Source organism: Clarias gariepinus, chromosome 14, assembly GCF_024256425.1.
Source record: "Clarias gariepinus isolate MV-2021 ecotype Netherlands chromosome 14, CGAR_prim_01v2, whole genome shotgun sequence".
NCBI classification, from domain to species: domain Eukaryota; kingdom Metazoa; phylum Chordata; class Actinopteri; order Siluriformes; family Clariidae; genus Clarias; species Clarias gariepinus.
The window spans coordinates 28902453-28922022 of record NC_071113.1 but is presented as its reverse complement, the minus strand read 5'-3'; the positions used below and the strand labels follow the sequence as shown (position 1 = coordinate 28922022).

Below are 19570 nucleotides of genomic sequence, written 5' to 3'. Positions count from 1 at the left end.
TTCATGACCACATCATCAGCCCATAAAAGAGCAGCCAATCCCATGCTCACCTTCCCATGCGGGTGATGAAAAGATCAGGAAACCAACTAATCACCACAGTTTATATTCAGTGCCGGAGTGTGGCGAGAAGGTGAGCGGATTTTAATCATGAACCATCCTGGAAGTGGTATCCAGAGAAAGACTGAGACACAACCGTGTTGAGTGCCATGACTAGGTAAGGGCTGTAGATCCCTTTACCCATGAGGGGTCAGCGGTATGGTAACAAGGAATGATGTGACTTAAAAATAATGCACTTAATATAAACTTCAACTTCTTGGAAATAAAAAAAAATGATTAAATACAGCCCCAAATGTGGTCAGACTAAATGAATAAATGGAGATCGCTTAAACACTTAGTGAAGTTGCATGGTAAAAAATCAACAGTAAAAAACAGAGCTATGTTTAATAGTGAAAGTAGGAGCATTTCTATACACACACACACACACACACAAACAGTGTGATGAGAACTCATAGTATTGGTACTAAACAGCTGCCATAAGAAAAACACTTATGTAAAAAAAAGCACCAGTTTGCTAGAGAGCATAAAGATTGGACTTTGGAGCGATGGAAAAAGGTCATGTGATGAGAGATGATGAGTCCAGATTGATCCTATTCCAGAGTGCTGGGCGTGTCAGGGTTAGAAGGGAAGCGTGTGCACCCATCATGCCTAGTGTCCACTGTACAAGCCTCTGGAGACAGTGTTATGATCTGGGGTTGATCAGTTACTCAGGTCTAGACTCAGCAATTTTATGGGGCAATAAAACAAAGTCAGCTGACCACCAGGTTATCACACCTATGGAGATAACTTATTTAATCAAAGTTAAAGGTGACTAAATGAAATCTTAAAAGTGTGCAACTTTTTTCTTTTCTTTTTTTTTTCTTCTTTTTTTGGACCAGGCAGTATATTTATTACATAAATATGTATATTGGTTTTTTTTTTTGTCTTGTTCATTTTTTGTCTAAAAATACAGGTTTTTCAGTGCCTTGTCATCCAAACTCAAAATCCATTTTAGGTCACTAAAAACAGACCTTAAAAAAAAAAATTGCAAAACTCTATTTGCAGCCAAAAAAATAAAAAAAAAGACATAGCCTGTGTGGTGACATACTGGATAAGAACTTTTTTTCGGGCTTTATATTGGCACCAACATGGCTTTTCACTTTATACAGTAGCTCTGGGTGTTGGGTTGGCTTCATTATAAGTGTTTTTAGTTATTTTCATGTGGACATAAGAGAACAGAGCATACAGAACGTACCCATATGTACATGTGGACCAGGCCTAAGTGGATCTTCTGTTCTGTTCAAGGCCCTGTGAATGAGTTGTTGCCATAGAAACAATGACATAATACTGTTTAAAGATGAGTTAAGGATGAAAAATTTCATTGATTCCTGGAAAGTTATATAAGAAAAATCACGACAAGAAAACATTACAGTGTGTACGCCAAGCTCAACTCTAAAAACACATCAATAGAGTTTATGGTGAATTTTTTTTTTTTTTCCTTTTAATAAACACCAAGTTGTGTAATAAACTTGATTCAACGTATCCTTTAATTGTCAGATTATTGAGTATGTTTAAGTGTTGAATTACTGTGTTGGACACTTAAACCCTACAGGTCTGGATTTGAACACCACTGACCCCTCAAAAATGACCCCTTGATTAAAACCCTATTCGTTTTTTCGAACCATAATGCAGTTCTGCACCTCTATAATACATGTCCTGATTTGTTATAGTGATGTTATTATTATTATTATTATGATAAATAGTAGTAGGAATACAAGGGTTAGTCAAAAATTATCCACACGCTGGAGGTAGAATTTATTTTAGTTTACTTTTAGAAAAGACTTCTTCATCAGAAGTGAATTTTCCTTCTCGCAGGGTTGCTTTCGGGGAACCGAACAGGTAAAAGTTTGATGGAGTGAGATCGGGGGAGACTAGGGGGGACAGTTTGGGCAAAAGTGTGCGTCTCCCTTAGAGTATTGAAGTCCACCTTTTGTTTGCAGATATCCAAACGCTTCTTTTCATGTTCTTCTATGAGTTGTTTTGGCACCAGGTACACTACAGACCACAAAAACTGAATCACTGCACGCTGCTCTTTTTTCGTGCAAATCACAAGTGAGGCATCCATTTCTGCTTACACCGCAAGTTACACATGAACTGATATAACACGTTCACACCTGCACAGCAGTGATGGAAAACTCTGATAAGACAATCATTGTTAACTCACCCTCGTAGTAATGGTTTAATGCAACAAGCGCATAATAATAATAATAATTATTATTATTATTATTATTATATTTTTAAGTATAAAAAATAGCACAAACATTTTTTTACCTAGTAGCATTGTAAGGTGCACCGTGGAGGATTAAAAGAAATGTAAAAAATGGAGAAAAGCGGTTGAAGGAAGGACGTTTCACAGAGATGATACAACGAGTCACGGTGACCCTTTCCAACATTTGATTTGAAAACTGACAGCTAAGCTAAACACAGATCACCTTCGAGTTTATAAAGCCCACCCACGTACAACACACACAGTCTGTGAGTTCACTGGAACAGACAAACAAGCATCAATCACCTCACAAAGGTCATCCACCGATCAGACACGGACAAACAGAACCAACAGGACTAACAGGACGACAGACAACTCGATATCCAGCAGCTTTTAAAACTTGTGTCAATAATCACTCACATTTCACATATATGTGGTCAGGTGAGTGACGTGATCATGTGTGAAGGAAACGTGACCGTGCTCTTTAACATATGTAAATGTAAAGGTAAATAATACACTGTGACCACATGGAGGGAAACATTTGTATTACTTATTATTATTATTAGTAAGGAAATAAATAAAAACTACATTAACCATGTGCGATTAGAGCATGACTGTAAATAGTTTGTGAAAAAAGTCTCATCGAAATAACGTGCAAGCTAAATGACACAGTGTATCATGTACAAAATGAACATGTGAAAAGTAAATTAATTATGGTGAAATAAATATTAAAATGAATAAATAGTGTCTGAATCACAAAAATAAAAGGAATCGTGTAAAACATAATCCTGACAATTAATTAGTCATAAAAGAAATTAATGCGAAAAGCAATGAATCACGTAAAATGTCACATGAACAAAAACAAATCATTAGGAAATAATGCCATTAAAAAGAAAAAAGAACCTTAAGTATAAACATGAAATTAAATAAATAATGCCGAAAAAAATGCATGTAAAAATGAGCAAATTAATGCTATTAAAAAGACCTAGAAAAAAACTTAAAAAGAATTGATTGCTAACAAATTGAAACATAATAAAATAAAATAAATTATTAATGTAAAAGATGATAATAAAAATAAATTAGTTAAAAGTAAGTAAGAATAAAAGAAACATAAACATAAATTTGTCATGTGATTTTTTTGGCTTGAAAATCAACCGAATTTTTCTAATTACTTTATACAAAATACAAAATATAAACCCTAATTATGGATATGGGCACACTGCAGTTTTATTAGATTCAGATATTTTTAGGTTTTCTAAGGACACATTTTTTTTTCTCAGCGACCTCGTGCGTAAACCTGGCCAATCCCACTAAAAAACAAATAGCCCAGGATCGATACCTGAGGCAAACACGTCTGCCATCTGATCTCACAGAGCCGCTCGGCGGTGCCAAAGTCAGCCGGATGTAAGACCAACCCAAACCATCTGACGCTTCAAAATCTGAGAGATTACTGATCACTCACGGCAGTCCTGAGCTCCTTCCACAGCCCTTCTGTCCAGCTCCGGGTCAGCTGAAGAATGGACTACCTGAGGAAAGCCAGCGTGCTGCTCGGGTTTTACCTGAACCTTAACGGGCTTTGCTTGGCTTCAGCAATAAAGGTTAGACTGCATTTTCCCCAAAATGTTTTTTTTTAAATGTGTCCGTGTTTGATTTAAAATTAAGTGCAGATGTTATGGTTTAGGATCAGCCACAAACAGCACATTTTAATTTTAAAATAACGGTCACTAACATTAACAATTTTTCTTTATATTTGATTAACATAAACAATTTTCTAGTGATTATGCATGAGAATGAACAAAAGTTTTTGCACCCTAAAAAGTCAGGACTGAGCCTACACATTGCCACCTTTGGACGATTTGGACAAAATTTAGTTTATTAATTTAGCTACAAATTCTTTTATTTTTGTTCTTGTTTAAGGAATTATGAACTCGGGGACATTGAGTGAAGTCTTTTACTGCCTTGCATACGTTTTCACACCTTTTACATTTTCTCATTTTGTAGTCACAACCTGGAACTGAGATAAACTTAACTGGGAGGTTACTAATACATAATCAATAATAACAAATTTCTTGTGAAACCAATTTTTATCAGATGTTACAAAGAATAAATGTTAAATGCATTTCTTGTACATCTATTCATATGTACAAAAATTATGATAATTAGGTATACAACAATAAAATGTTTCTACATTAAAAAAATACTATAAACAGAAGTAAACAATAATTAAAGAAACAGAGTCAATAATTGGTGTGTCGACTCTTTTTTTTAAATATAGTTTCAGGAACAGTTTATGCAGTTTTATAAGGAAATGAGCTGCTTAGTTTTACTGAATATTCTGCAGGACCACTCGAAGTCTTTTTAAGAAGCTCTCTTTTTGCTTTTTTTTTTTTTTTTTGCCTGAAAAGTGCTCTTTTACATAATATGCTGTTTCCTTTTTGCCCTTTAGGTATTTTCATGTAAGATTTTTTTTTATTAGAATTTTCATTTGTACTGACTTAATAATGAAGTCATAAAAACATGTATAGCAAAGTTTGTACAAAAAAACACAGGGTGCCTAAGACTTTTGCACAGTACTATAGAGTGATGAAAATAACAGTTTTTACTGTATATTCATACACAGTGAAGATGAATGAGTATATACAGTTTGAGTAATGAATATACATACTGTATAAATGATACTGATAGTTACAATAAGAGCAGATATGTGAAACAATATAAAATTAATCCAACATCGTGAACAAGTACAAGATGAATTTTGATCAAACGAAGGCCAGGATTATGGAGATGTGTTTATCAGGGTCTAAGTTGGGTTTCGAAAAGAAAAAAATCCCTAAATTTGAATATCATGCAAAAGCAAATGGGTTCTCCGGGGTTCATGGTTTGATCCTGACCTTAAGGTATTGTCTGTGTCAGGTCTTGTGTATGTGTTCTCATTTATAAAGAGATTAATAGGCAGTACATGTTAAAAGTTACCTTTATCCAGATTATCTACTTACTATTATTGAGCATGTAAATATTCCAGTTTGTTAGATATTGTCTAATTTGTTTTGACATATTAATACTGTAAACGTTGTTAGTTTGTTTTTTCTAAAAAGTGAGTTCGTATCCCAGTACTGCTGAGTCGTCATTGTCAGATCCTCAAGAAAAACCCTCAAATCTCAAATGCTCAGTATACTGTACGAGCAACTGTTATGAGCAACTGTTTCAGTGTTTGATAACAGATTCCTCTAAAATAATAATAATAATAATAAGAAGAAGAAGTAGAAGAAGAAGAAACTCAATTCTAGTTTTGTCTCACATTTTTCAATGTTTCCTTTATTCTTTACCAAACCATACTAATCATTTACTTTATACTGTATAAATCAGATAGAGGACTTTTTATGAATGCTGTTATCCAATTATTCTTTTAGTCTGTATGTCTGGACAGAGATTCACTCATATTAATCATTTACATACTAATATATGTTATATACAAAAGAGGATTTCAAAGCAATTTCAAATTCAAATTCAAATTTGATTTGTCACATACACAGTCATACACAGTACGAAATGTAGTGAAATGCTTATACGACTGCCAGTGACCTTAAAAGAGATTTAAAGCTTATAATAAGAAATAAATATGAATAAAAGAAATATGATAAAAAAATGAAATAGAAAAATTTAATTGAACTAGGAAAAATAGAACTAAAAATAGAAATATACTGTACATAAAAATAGAAATATACTGTACATAAAAATAGAAATATACTGTACAAATTGAAATATACTGTACTGTACAAGAACATTTAAGAAATTGAGAAATTTTGATATTTTGTAAGAAAGATGGTGTGCAAATATGCATAGAACAAAGTGTCTTTGTGCAAAGGTTATTTAAGTGTCTTTGTGCACTGGTCCAGGATGTAAACGTAAACATGTAGTGTAGATATGAAGGTAGGTGTGCGTGGTAAAGATCAAAGTACCAAAAAGTTAGAAAAAGATCTTTGCGTAAACACTAAGCTTGAAGCCTGCATTAGTGCCTGCGTGTGTGGTTAACTGGGATTTCTTTTATCTCAGGTGCCAGGAAGTGAGGTCATCAACCTCGGTCATAAATCCACTGCCTGGGCGCCTGCAATGCACCTCAGTGTAAATCTCTCCTCCATTGCCAGGTCAGTCTAGAGAAACCTTTAATGGTTAACTCACAGTAGGTTTTTTTGGAGACGAGTCTTGTTTATGGATCTGTTGTGAATCGTATGTAAGTCATTAATGTGAAATAATTGCAGTAACTCATTAATTTAGACGGACAGTGGCACCCCGATACAGTGACTGACGATGGCTTTTGAACCTGGCGCTGATACTGTAACGGCCTGGATGATCCTTGACTTCTTTGACCCAGAGAACATGACGGCTGTTGCTTCCAAAACCTAGACAGTCCGCCACTGTCCGTCTCAGATGAGACTGAGCGTGGAGACGTCTTGCATGACCACTGCCTGGGAAAAAAAAATAACCCGGTGATTCAGTACATTCAGGTCATCAGCTGACTTCATTTTATTGCCTCATAACGTTGCTGAGTCAGATCATAACTTTGTCTCTACAGTGGACACTATGCATGATGGGTGCATCGCTTTGATCCTTCTGTGCCAGGCAGTGTCGCCTATATAAGTGGCTCTCAACTTTATTTCTGGCGGACCCCTGCCCTGCATATTTTAGTGTTTTTTTTTATTTTTTAGAGAAAGCACTAAAAATAAAAAAACTGTAAAATTGCAACATATTGATGACATAGTCCTGAACATTACAAAGTGCTAAAACTGGAGACTCCTTCCATAAATGTCTACAAATATTTTAAACATGTTAATGTTGAGCATCCGTTGTACAAGCCCCTGTGTGAGTTGTTACTACGGAAAAGATAACATATCAGAAAGTGCGCTTTAATATAAACCCGTGATTTGTAGCTGCACTACTGTCAGAGCTGCTGTTGTAGAAATGTAAAGGGGGTTCATCAACAGCACTCTTGTTTGGTCGAGTCCAGCAGTAGATGATGTTTCTTGTCTGCTCTCACCTGCAGCATCATCTCCCACTTTGAGTTTCGCACCTTCGACCCGGAAGGCATCATCTTCTACGGAGACACCAAAGAGGGCCAGGACTGGTTTGTGCTTTCTCTGCGTGACGGAATCCCTGAAGTGCAGATCGGGAAAGCAAACATGCTGGTCAGTGTAAAAGGAGGACCCAGACTGAATGATGGAGCTTGGCACAAGGTAAGAGTTTTCCTGTTGTCTAATAAATCATCTTACATTCTACTTTTATGGAAGTAATTACTTTTAGAAATGAGCAGGAAATGGCTGTATAATCAATACTTGGATCATCGTGGATGAAACGATAAGTATGTAAATCTTCAACTGATGATTTCTTAAAGAGTGTGCACTTTTATTATTGGCACCCGCAGGGGGAATAGTCTCAAATGAACTTTGCAGGATGCAAGTGTATAGAATCAGCATGTACAGTAATTAATCCAAGTATTAAAGTCTGGGAGCATGTCAGAGGTCAAAAAACTCAGACAGCATTAATCAAACGCAGTTTATGCTCATGAAATGGTAAACTCACAAGCGTGGGTTGAAACAAGGCAAAGCTATGCACGCGCTAAGAAACAAAACAATGCCTAGAAAAAAAACAGAATGGCACTGACGACGTTACACGAAGAATAAACCAAATATACCAGAATATACCAAAATACAAGAGGTTATAAACAGGCGAACTAATTAAGAACTAAAACAAAACATATGTACATCATCAGGGAATAAGCAAACCATTTGGGAGGAGGGGGGGCGGGGGGGTCTTGTGGGTGGAAAGTCCCACACACACTTGAGCATATGGCCCTGGTAGCCATGGAAAGTATGATGCAAAGAAGGACAACATGGGAGTGAAAAGGTTATGCATTAATCTCTTATTCCTAATATCAGTCTGGAAAAGACGAGGAAACCCGAAAAAATTCGAATAAATTAATTAAATGACATGCTGATATTAATCATCTGCCTCTAAAAAAAAAATCTGCAAACCCTAAAAAGAAATAATTACATGAATTGATATTATTAATTAAAATAATAGTTTAATTCGTTCATTAGCAGCTTAATTTCAAATAAATGTGCACATCGGTGACTTAGTGGTTAGCGTGTGTACATTCAGGTCACACACTCTGAGCTACATCATTTAAAAGAAGCCTGTTTTTGGCAGTAGAAAAAAGTCATCCTTTCACCTAGAAACAAGAGCTCTCCTGAACCGCACCTATGGATAGAGTTGCAGATATGAATCAAGTCAAACATGAGAACTTGAACTTTTGAAAACATGGGAAAAAAGAGAAGGTTTATTTGTAGGACAGATGAAAAGTGGTGGAAAATAGTTGATGATTGAAACAAAGGCTATGTATCGAAATGCTTAATAAAAAATTTGACTTGTTTGTTTGTTTGTTTGTTTGTTTGTTTGTTTTCAAATAAAACTGCAATAACAACCCAATTTTCTCTATTTTAGTTTTTTTTTAGCACACACTAACTTTGAAGTTTTTATTTATTAAAAAAAAGATAAATTAAATTTCACAACGTAAAATCTAAAAAAAAGCAACCATACATAAATCTTAATATAAAAAAAAAAAAAACGCAGTGCATTTCAGCGTGAACAGTGTAAACCTTGACGTAAAAAAGTACTGTACTGTAGATTAATCTATTTTCTGTTCAAAATACGTCCTCTGGATCTTTTTGTTTAAAAAAACAATATAAAGGGCCTTCAAGTGGCGAAGTGTTAAAGTGCTCGTTCTACCATCCGGAGATCACGAGTTTGATTCCCGGGTGATGCTGTAACCTCTCACAGCCGGAGGTCTAGAGCGAGCTGATTGGCCGAGCTCTCTCAGAGGGGAGGGATGAGAGGTACTTAGTGCTCCCACATTAATCACGACTCTACAGCCAATCAGGGGCGTCTGTGAGTTCACGCAAGCAGAAGGGAGATATGAAAGAACACGTCTGAGGGGTATTTCAGCTGAAACATCGGAGCTCTCAGACCTGTATTAACTTGTTAACAAAATGGTGAAATACGTGACCTTTAAATATTCATACTGTAATTTGCCACATTTGGAAAATCCGTCTGATTTTTCAGTTGTTACATAGTCGTTCTTCATCATTACTCAGTTTCTATGTTTAACGAGCAAATGAAGTGAACAGGCTGTAACATTGATCTGCACGGTAATTGCTGATAAACATCTGGGACATCTGAGCTCGTTGGTTAATTTTAGCAACAAAACAACACTGGATTAATGGAAATGGAGATAGGGGAAAATATGTGATATTTTTCTAAGATTTATTGTTGTTGTTTTAAAGATAAAAACAGAAATTTGTGTCCAGTTACTGGCACTGAGCTCCATGAGAGATCATGCCCTCGTGATCACTAGTTACTTGGAGAAGGGTGTATAAGGTTTAATATAGTGAATATAAGGATACGGGAGCGTATTGTGCTTTGGAATATTAAGTGTGAGATTATGAGAGTATTGTTCTCAGTGAGGATTTGCTTCTCATTTCATTTAAGCTTCAACAAATTAACACTATATTCGTCAATAGATCCATTCTAATTCACTTTTACAAAAAGAAATGTTTACATGCAAATATTATTCAGTGAGTCAACACTTTATTAGAAAGGTTAAACATTAGCTCTACATATGACAATCTCTAAAAAATTTTGTATTTTGTTATGAAGGTCTAAAGTTATCTGTTAAACATCTAATCTATATTTAATAAAGTATTTACATCAGTGGCCCAAAGACAACACACAGGTTCTCTCCGTGCAAAAAAAAAAAAAAAGATGAAGTCACTCATTAGTTCTAGGTGATCTGACTGAAGAGTTGTGCTAATTAACTGCAGAACAGGCTGTGACACTGACATTCAGCTTCTGGAGCAAGAAACAGGTCTTTGAACATGATCTTCAGGAGGTGATCAAGTAGCCATGGATTGAGCGAGAGACACCAGAGTACTGCAGTCGTCGTTTTGACTCTATGTCCAGCCAGATTTAGCAGGTTTTGAAAAATAAAGGATTTTATACTAAATATTGATTGTTGTATAGGAATTTCATTGCGAAATTAACAAATTATTATCTCGATTGTCCATAAAAGATTGTATTTTACTTTTGGTCTTCACTGTACATCAGTTATCCAAGGGACAAGTTTACATTCGGGGAAAATATCCAATGATCCAACATTGAACAAAATATCCAGTGATGTAAACTTCAAAGCACTTTTTGTAAGTCGCTCTGGATAAGAGCATCTGCCAAATGCCTAAATGTAAATGCAAATGTAAAATAAACATTATTTTGTTGTTATATTGTCTATATGTTGGTCAAGTAACATAACCTGATGTTAGTCACTTGTTCTGCTTCAAGATTAAATGAACAAAATGAAATGTCAAGCTTCAAGAAACTGAAAGAGCAAATGTCTAATGAGAATTTAAAACCGACTCGATTGGTCTAATCCAAAAATGATGCAACATTTTCCTTTGGAAAATAATATTTCCTACACCACAGAACTGAGAAAATTTTCCAGTGCAGTTCCCAATCGTGTTGAACCTGTGAGACGAGGCAGACGATGAGCGCTCAGTGTGTACGCTTGGCTTGAGTTTCAGTGACCAAAATCCAAAAGTCAGAGACAAACAGTATGTAGCAGGGAACGATACACTGGGATTAATAATCATTTAAACAACAAGGCAAGGGTCAAATCCAGGAAACAGTACGAACTGGGAAGAAACGCTGAGAAATAGAAGCAATGGCAGACACAGATGTATGCACGACACGATGTACAAAAAAACGAATGCAGGGGAAACAAGAAACAGCCGTAGATGATCAAGCGAATAAAACTGATGCCAAGTGGAGAAGGAACGAAACACGAGATGCGTCCTAAAACTCGAATCATTAGGCATGTGATCACGAAATCAATCAAAATCTAGAACTTTTAAGAAAAGACCCAAAAAATTATGGAATAAGGAAACATTTTTCAATTTGAACCTGCACTATAATATCTCTACTTCTGCCAACAAGCTAAATCTCTAATTCTTATAAATGATGTGATACTGAGACAATGATTAAAAATAAAAAAAATAAAAATAAATAAATTTTGTTTTATTATTAATCATTATCTCAGTATTACATCATCAGTATTACATCATCAATAATATTACCAATGGATATGAATAATTTTAGCATGTGATGAAGCTAGACCTTGGATAATATTTTAATTAAGGATAATTTAGTGCGTAACTGCTCCACAGAGCTTCATCATACAAAATACATCAATTATTTATTAATAATTGTTATTGCTTATTGCTAATAAGGTATTGGACTGAAGAAATGCAGTGGTGCTGTTTTCTGTGATGTGTGCTAAACTAACTACACTAGCTAAACTAGCTTGTTTCTCAAAATTAGATAAACTTTCCTAGATAAAAATCTCCCAAAGAAGTTGTAGTGTGTGTTTCTTTCTCCACTGGTTTAAGCTGAAAAGTGAAAAAAGGAAAAAAAGGATAAGAAAAAGATCGGCATGACGCCTAAAACCGAACAGAAATAGAGCGACAAGACAAAGCCAGGAAGACGGAAAAAGGGCCAGGGGTGCAAATAATTATGAAACAAAAGAAAAAAATGTGCTAAAACTATTTTTTTAAATAAACATTCTTGAGTATTTATGTTTTTTTTTTTTAAAGAATAAAAGTTCTAAGTGAGGAAATACTGATTTTAGGTGCCAAAATCTTTTGGTATCTTCTAAGTAGATTGCATTCTGTACAATAGACAACAATCTGTACAATATCTGTTTATTTTTTGTATTATGTCTATTTTAATGTTTATTCTTACTGATGTTTTTTTTTTTTAACCCTTTTTGATGTCAGCTGGAGCTGCGCAGTGAGGGCAAGTACGTGGTGGTGGAGATCAACCATAAGGTGGAGCTGATGGTGGGAATGGAGTCGGATCAGACCGACGATGTGCTGACAGGGAAACTGCGTCTGGCTCTTGGAGGCATGCTGGTGGATCAGAAGAAGCTCCTGCATTCAGTCAGTCAGATGATCTTACATGCGATCTCTTCTTTTCGTTGTTATGATGTAATTAAGGTTTACACTTCTGTGAGCTCATCTCTCTCTCCTCCTCCTCCTCCTCCTCTCTCTCTCAGTTTTACCCTCAGATGGACGGGTGCATACGGGCTGCAAACTGGCTGAACATAAGCACCGTCTGGGACACAGAGCCGACCTGGAAACCGTCGCCGTGCTTTCAGGAAATCAAGAAAGGCAGTTACTTTCCTGGAAGTGGATTAGCTGTGTTTAATACATCTGGTGGGTGTTTAATGTTGCTGATGTTATTTATACAGCAGATTTTAGGCGTTTAGGAAGCAAAGTGATTAAACAGTGTGAGAAAAACAGAGAAATCAAGAAACAAAGCACACTAAAGGGAGTCAAAGTCAAAGTGGCTTCAATAGTCATTCCAACATCAAAACAACGTTCCTCCAGGACCGTGGTGCTACAAAAAACAACACAGAACTACATACGACTAAAAATAATTACACTAAGGACCCTTACTACAAAGAAGTGCATGAGTACAAACAGTGCAAATCAAAACGCAAGACTGGCAGGCCTGCCTCTGTCCACCATTCGTCCTCTGCAGCTGACCCAGAATGCAGCTGCACGTCTCGTTTTCAACCTTCCCAAGTTCTCCCACACCATCACCCCACTTCTCCGCTTTCTGCACTGGCCTCCTGTAGCTGCCCACATCAAATTCAAAACCCTGATGCTCGCCTACAGAGCTAAAAACGGCCCAGCACCCACTTACCTCTCAGTCCTAATCACACCACGCACCACACCACGTTCTCTCTGATCCTCCAGCACTGCTCTCTCAGAGATCGAGGAAGACATTCATCCAGACTGTTTTCTGTTCTGGCACCCAGGTGGTGGAATGAACTTCTTCTACAGCTCAGTCTCTAACAGTTTTTTAAACGAGGACTTAAGATTTATCTGTTTCTTTAGCACTTGGGTAAATCTCTAAAAAAACTGTCTTTGACCGGTACTTAGTTAGGAACCTAGTAACCCAGTATAAGGATCTTTATAATGGCGAAAATTTCAGCACTTTTGTACATTGCTCTGGATAAGAGCATGCGCCTTAACGTAATGCCCAAACGTAAATGTTAATGTAGTTGTGTGGCCCGCAATCTTCCAGATAGCAGAAGCTTATCCGGCCAGAAGATGTCTGGCTATCTACAATGCTGGTGGTTTTGCGGATGCAGAGTGTGGTGTAGTTGTCTCTGGTTGAGGGAAGAGAGACTCTGATGAGCTTCTCAGCTGTTCTCATTATCCAGTACAAGGTTTTGCAATCCGAGACGATGGGGTTCCCAAACCGGGTACAGATGCTCAGGATGCTCTTTATAGTGTTTCTGCAGAATGTGGCAAGAATAGTAGGAGGTACAGTAGATGGGCTTTCTCAGCTCTTTAGTGAGCAGTTGAGTTTCTCCTCCAGATAAACACCAAGGAATTTATTGTTCTTGACAATCTCTACTTAAGAGCCGTTGATGTTTAATGGTGAGTGTTCCTTCTGTGCTCGCCTGAAATCAACAACCATCTCTTTAGTTTTGTCCACGTTCAGAGACAGGTTGTTGGTTGTGCACTTCTTCTCTGTATGCTGTCTCATCATTCTTCTTCAAGAGACCCACCATGGGTGTGTCATCGGCAAATTTGATGATGTGGTTTGAGCTGTGTGTTGCTGCACATTCCTGAGTCAGCAGAGTGAACAGCAGTGGACTGAGCTCACACTGCTCAATGTGGTGGTGCTGGAAATGCTGTTGCCAGTCTGGTCCGACTGAAGTCTTCAGGTCTTCAGGTCTTCAGGTCACAGAGTCAGGGATACAGTAGGGCCAGTAGGCTCAGTATTTTAAATAATTCAGCTGGCAGTCTTTGAATAGTATTCAAACATGTCTTTATTGTCCAGGTGTGTGACTAATAATAATAATAATAATAATAATAATAATAATGTATAAATTTTTTAGGCTACTTAAGTCCTCATTGACTGCAAAGTTATATTATTATTGGCGACATGGTGGCTTAGTGGTTAGCACTGTCACCTTGCACCTCCATGTTCCAGGTTTGATTCCTGCCTCGGGGTGTGTGTGTGTGTGCGGAGTTTGCATGTTCTCCTTGTGCTTGATGGGTTTCCTCCGCTGGTACTCCGGTTTCCTCCAACAGCCAAATGCAGATTAGGCTTATTGTTGTTTCCAAATTGCCCATAATGTGTAAATGGGTGTATGATTGTGTGTGTGTGTGAGTGTGTGTGTGTGTAATTGTGTGTGCCCTGTGATGGATTGGCACCTTGTCCAGGGTGTACCCTGCCTCACGCCCTAAGTCTCCTGGGATATGTGAGTGAGTGGGTGAGTAAGAGAGTGTGAATCAGGGTGTGAATGTTGACCGGACGGTCCTACCACGGTTAGATAGGAACAAATACTACTGTATTAAACAGTGGACTCCAGGGTCGCTATTTAGACTAGATGTTCCTAGATGAAAATAGATGAGATATTATTATTATTATTATTATTATTGCAGATAAATATAAAGTCAAAATGTATGTAATATAAATATTATTAATATTTAAAATATTTACATTATTAATATTATAATAATTAAACAGAACATCACATAAAAAAAGAAACATTTATTCAAAATGTACTATCTATAAGGGTTTAAAAACCCTTTGACTCCTGTTATGGAGTTGTGTTATTAATAACAAGTGCTTTTTGTCTTGTCACAGATCTTCCTGGAGTGGAGACGGAAGAGCGAGGAGTCACAATCGAGGTGTTTGGATCTTGGCATGGGACACTGCTGAGTCTTCAAAGTCTGGATTTCCAGTTCATTTTACCTGAGGCTAAGGAAAAAGAGAGCAAGGTATGGAGGCACTGAGCGACAGTCATGTACTGTATCATTTACAGAAGTGCCAATGAAAATCAGCCCAGGGACTGATTAGGAAGGAACCTAGGCAAGAACCTTCACTCTCAAGAACCTGCTACTTATTCTATTACTTTACATCCCCAGGTGTGTGTTTAGTGTGTTTTATTGTGTGTTATGGCCTAATTCACTTCCTCTCTCTCTCTCTCTCTCTCTCTTTATATATATATATAGGCCAGGGTCGCTTGGTATGTGCCCAATATTTAAGGTCATTCCTGCCACACCAACCTATACCTTATTTACAATAGGATGTTCGTTAAACACATGTGAATGTCTACAAATCTTTGTTCATGGACTGTACAACCCTTGCACATCCACCTATCAGCTATAACATTATGACCGCCTAACTTTAAGTAGGTACTGTAGGTTCTCCTTCTGCACCCATAACAATGATGCACTGTGTGTTCTGACGCTTTTCTATTGGAAGCAGCATTTTCCGTTTCTCAAATTGCTCTACAGTAGTTCTTCTATTTGATCGGACTACACGAGCCAGTCTTCACGCCACACGTGCATCAGTGAGTCTGGTTTTCCTTCCTTGGATCACTTTTGGTATGTCCTGACCGCTGCAGCTTGGGAACATCCCAGTTTTGGAGTTGCTCTGACAGTTTTGATGTTGCCCTTGTCAAAGTCTATCAACTCTTTACACATGGAAATCTTTTCAGCTTCCAACACATCGACTTCAGGGACAAAGTGTTCATTTGCTGCTTAATATATCCCACCCGCATTCAGGTGCCATTGTAATGGGATATTGTAACTGTATCCACTGTGAGAAGGCCCAAATTGTGATGGCTCAAGGACTGGGTCAGATCCAGAACTGCAGCTCTTGTGGGATTTTCCTGGCCCGCAGTGATCAGGACCTACCAAAGGTCATCCAGGGAAGGAAAACTGGTGAGCTGGCAACTGTGTCATGGGTGAACAAGGCTAACTTAAGTGTGTTAGGGAGTGAAGGCTGGATGTGTAGTCTGATCCAAAAGAAGCGCTACTGTCACTCAAACTGCTGAAAAAGGTTAATGTTGATTCTAATAGAAAGTTATCAGAACACACAGGACTTAATGTTATGGCTGATTGGTGTATTTGATTGAGTTGTATTCTATAATTAAATACTGTACCATGGCATTTATAATGTGTTACTCATTGCTATAAAGTCTTACGCATTACATCACAGCCGATTCAATAAGCCTCAGTAAGGACTGGATGGTAAAGAATAAAGCTGGTTTGCTTCTGTACTTCAGGTTCTCACTGTTGAGCTGAAGGAAGAGTCCGCTTCGGGCAACAATGCCGACTCCACCAAGCTGACTTTGACCTTACTGAAACATTCCCTGGTGTTAAACGGCGAGACAGAGCTGAAGAACGAGAGCATTGACTTCCTCTCGGGGTGGACGGAGGGGATGAAGTTAGCGTTCGGTGGAGTGCCGAGCGAAGCTGCTGGTAAAAAGCTCTGATTTTACAGGAATTAACATTTATAGAACATACTAATGTTGTTTAATTCTAAAGTTCAAAGGTTAAATCTAGAATTATTATCATTATTTATACATTGGAGTAAAAAAATTTTTTTACTTTATTTCTAATTAAATCATTTGTCCAGTAATTTTAGTGTATCAATTCATACATTGTATCAAAAAAGTAAAACTAGAAATTAAAAAAAATACATAGTATCAAACTAAAACATAAAATATATATTTTTTATATTAGTGTATAAAACTGTAATTACACAATTATTAAAACTTTTATAAAACTTGTATTAAAAAGGGCAAAACTATTTTTCAAGAAAAAAAATCATTTGAAAAACTTTAGCCACCAAAGTTTACCAAAAAACAAAACAAAACAAAAAAGTTTTTTCCTGTGAATGTTGGGATGATAACGGTACAAAAATAATAAAATCAATTAAATGTAGCACACCCTAGTGTTTTATATCATACATGTCATCTATCAGGTGTTAAACCTTTTCTTCTTTTTTTTTTTTGCAAATTTTTTATAAAGGTTTTATTTTTTCAGTAACAACGTGATTTATAGTACAAGATAAATAACATATGCAACGTACTGTATACTGTATTCCGCAGGTGAGACCGAGGACCTGCCAAATGAGCTCCACCTTCAGGGCTGTTTGGAAAAAGTTATTATTCAAGGACAAGAACTGGATTTCGATCTGGCTTTCTTCAAGCACACGTCCATCTCATCACACAGCTGTCCTGCAAAAGCAGTGAATGAACTGACAGAGAGTTAGTGCGTAGTTTTTATCACAGAAAGGGGCGTGGCCACACTTCCACCAACCAGTTAACATCAATCAAATACAGCAAGTTAAATCATCATAACGGTTTGATCAAATCCTTTTAGTTTTATACAGTATAATCCCAGTAGACGGGGCCACCCCTAAGTGTCATGTTGCCCACCTTTGCCACCCCATGTCCAAAAAACCTGGCCCCCTGCTTTACAGCTCACAAATCAGTTCAGATACAGATACATTTCATCTGTCAATGAACCTTATAACTAGCAGTAACTATCGATATTACATCATATATGCCTCCTGATAAAAGGGCAACATGCTGAGAAACTCTGGTCAAATCCCGGGAAGTTCATCTTGTCATTCTGTGCTTTCGTTCCTTTGCGTTCATTCTGTATTCAGTTCATGGAACGTTAAAAGAAAGTTAATGCGTGTTTTCTAACGGTATAATTAAACATGAAACTTTACTCAGCTTGTCTAAGTGTGTTTGTGTTACTAATTTAAGATCTACATTACAGTATGTTTATGAAATTTGACCAATATTATCACAAGATTTGTATCATTGCATTCATCATCTTTGGCATTATCATCACTATGGCTTTTGTCAAGAACACCACCCCTGAGTCAGGGACCAGGACTATGTGAGATTAAATCACAAATGAGTCTTGAAGGCATAGGGGCATAGAAGTATGTTTCCATATGTGTTGGATCTTTATAAATGTTCCTGCTCCGCATGCTGACCGTGAAATTTGTCATCCGGTAATCAGGCCAAATTCCACAACCCTGGTTCCATTAGTCATAGGTCTTGTTAGCGACACGGCTAGCTCCAGGAAAAGAAAAGAGTAAAAATTGCACTAAATACATCTTAACTTTGAATCACCAACTTAGTAAGAAAAAAGCCTGAGTTTAAAACAATGCTCAAAACAAGACACAAGTGTACTAACAAATGGCAGTGAATCCAAGCCAAGTCTGTGATAAGCAAAATGCGCAAATCCTGTACTTAAGTAAAGATCCATCAAGGAACCTAGGTAGTCCAACTAGGCTCTGTGGAGGCCAGATGTATGTATTTCCATTTTTACGACAATTCTGGAACACCAATTAGCCTAAACTGCATGTCTTTGGACTGTGGGAGGAAACCAGAGTACCCGGAGAAAACCAACCAAGCATGGGGTGAACATGTAAACTCCACACACACAGACCCCATGGTGGGAATCGAACCCTCAACCCTGGAGGTGCAAGGCCACAGTGCTAACCACTACGCCTCTTCTTCTTCTTCTTTGTCTTTCGGCTGTTCCCTTTCAGGGGTCGCCACAGCGAATCATCTGCCTCCATCTAACCCTATCCTCTGCATCCTCTTCTCTCACACCAACTAACTTCATGTCCTCTCTCACTGCATCCATAAATCTCCTCCTAACCTAGTGCTAACCACTACGCCAATGTGGAGAAGTCCTCCATTTACAATTCAACTTGAGTAAAACTGCGATAGACCTCACCTCACCAAATCTACTAAAGTACTGAGCTTTTAATATCTCAAGGTAGCATTAAAGTCATAGTAAGAACGTCTCTCTCTCTCTCTCTCTCTCACTGCTTCCTGACTATAAAAGTGATGTTTTCGTCGCTATCTGCAACCATTTCCACTTCTGATTTTAAACACTTGCTTTTAAGAGAAGGAAGGGTAAACACATGCAATAGGACACACTTTTGTAGGTATGTAGTAATGTATTAAAGTAAAAAGTATAAACAGTTGCTGTAGGATGAAGTGGAGTAAAAGTAAAAAGTATCCTCTAATTGATCTACCCAAGTAAAGTACACATTTGTGTTTCATATTTTCATATTTTATATTTGCTACAGTATATTATATTATATCATATTACATTACATTACATTACATTACATTACATTATTTACTTATTTACCTTCCACCTTCAGACAACACAAAAAAGAAGACTTGAGAGTCAGAACGTAGTATATTATCACATAATTTAATGATACTGTACATAATTTAAGCCCAGTTTCCACATTCATGACTTTTTGCTACAGGTATGTATTCTGCCTTACTTCTGCCTTAATGCTTTGTAGCTA

At 37.1% G+C, this 19570-nt stretch overlaps 1 protein-coding gene across 1 annotated transcript; it reads left to right on the top strand.

The window, feature by feature from the left end:
- The first annotated feature begins 3709 nt into the window (after nucleotides 1-3709).
- Nucleotides 3710-17959, top strand: shbg (sex hormone-binding globulin). The gene is made up of 8 exons (XM_053511759.1): nucleotides 3710-3900; nucleotides 6356-6447; nucleotides 7344-7533; nucleotides 12181-12342; nucleotides 12459-12618; nucleotides 15074-15207; nucleotides 16500-16695; nucleotides 17328-17959. The coding sequence occupies exons 1-8, from the start codon at nucleotides 3820-3822 to the stop codon at nucleotides 17489-17491; spliced, it is 1179 nt and encodes a 392-aa protein (XP_053367734.1). The 5' UTR covers nucleotides 3710-3819; the 3' UTR covers nucleotides 17492-17959.
- Nucleotides 17960-19570: the final 1611 nt, after the last annotated feature.

Bases quoted from the DNA above. Each gene is read 5' to 3' on its own strand.
- shbg (XM_053511759.1), top strand. From the start codon at position 3,820: ATGGACTACCTGAGGAAAGCCAGCGTGCTGCTCGGGTTTTACCTGAAC. The intron at 12,619-15,073 runs GTGGGTGTTTAA...GTCTTGTCACAG, and splicing joins AGCTGTGTTTAATACATCTG to ATCTTCCTGGAGTGGAGACG. The intron at 16,696-17,327 runs GTAAAAAGCTCT...TGTATTCCGCAG, and splicing joins AGTGCCGAGCGAAGCTGCTG to GTGAGACCGAGGACCTGCCA.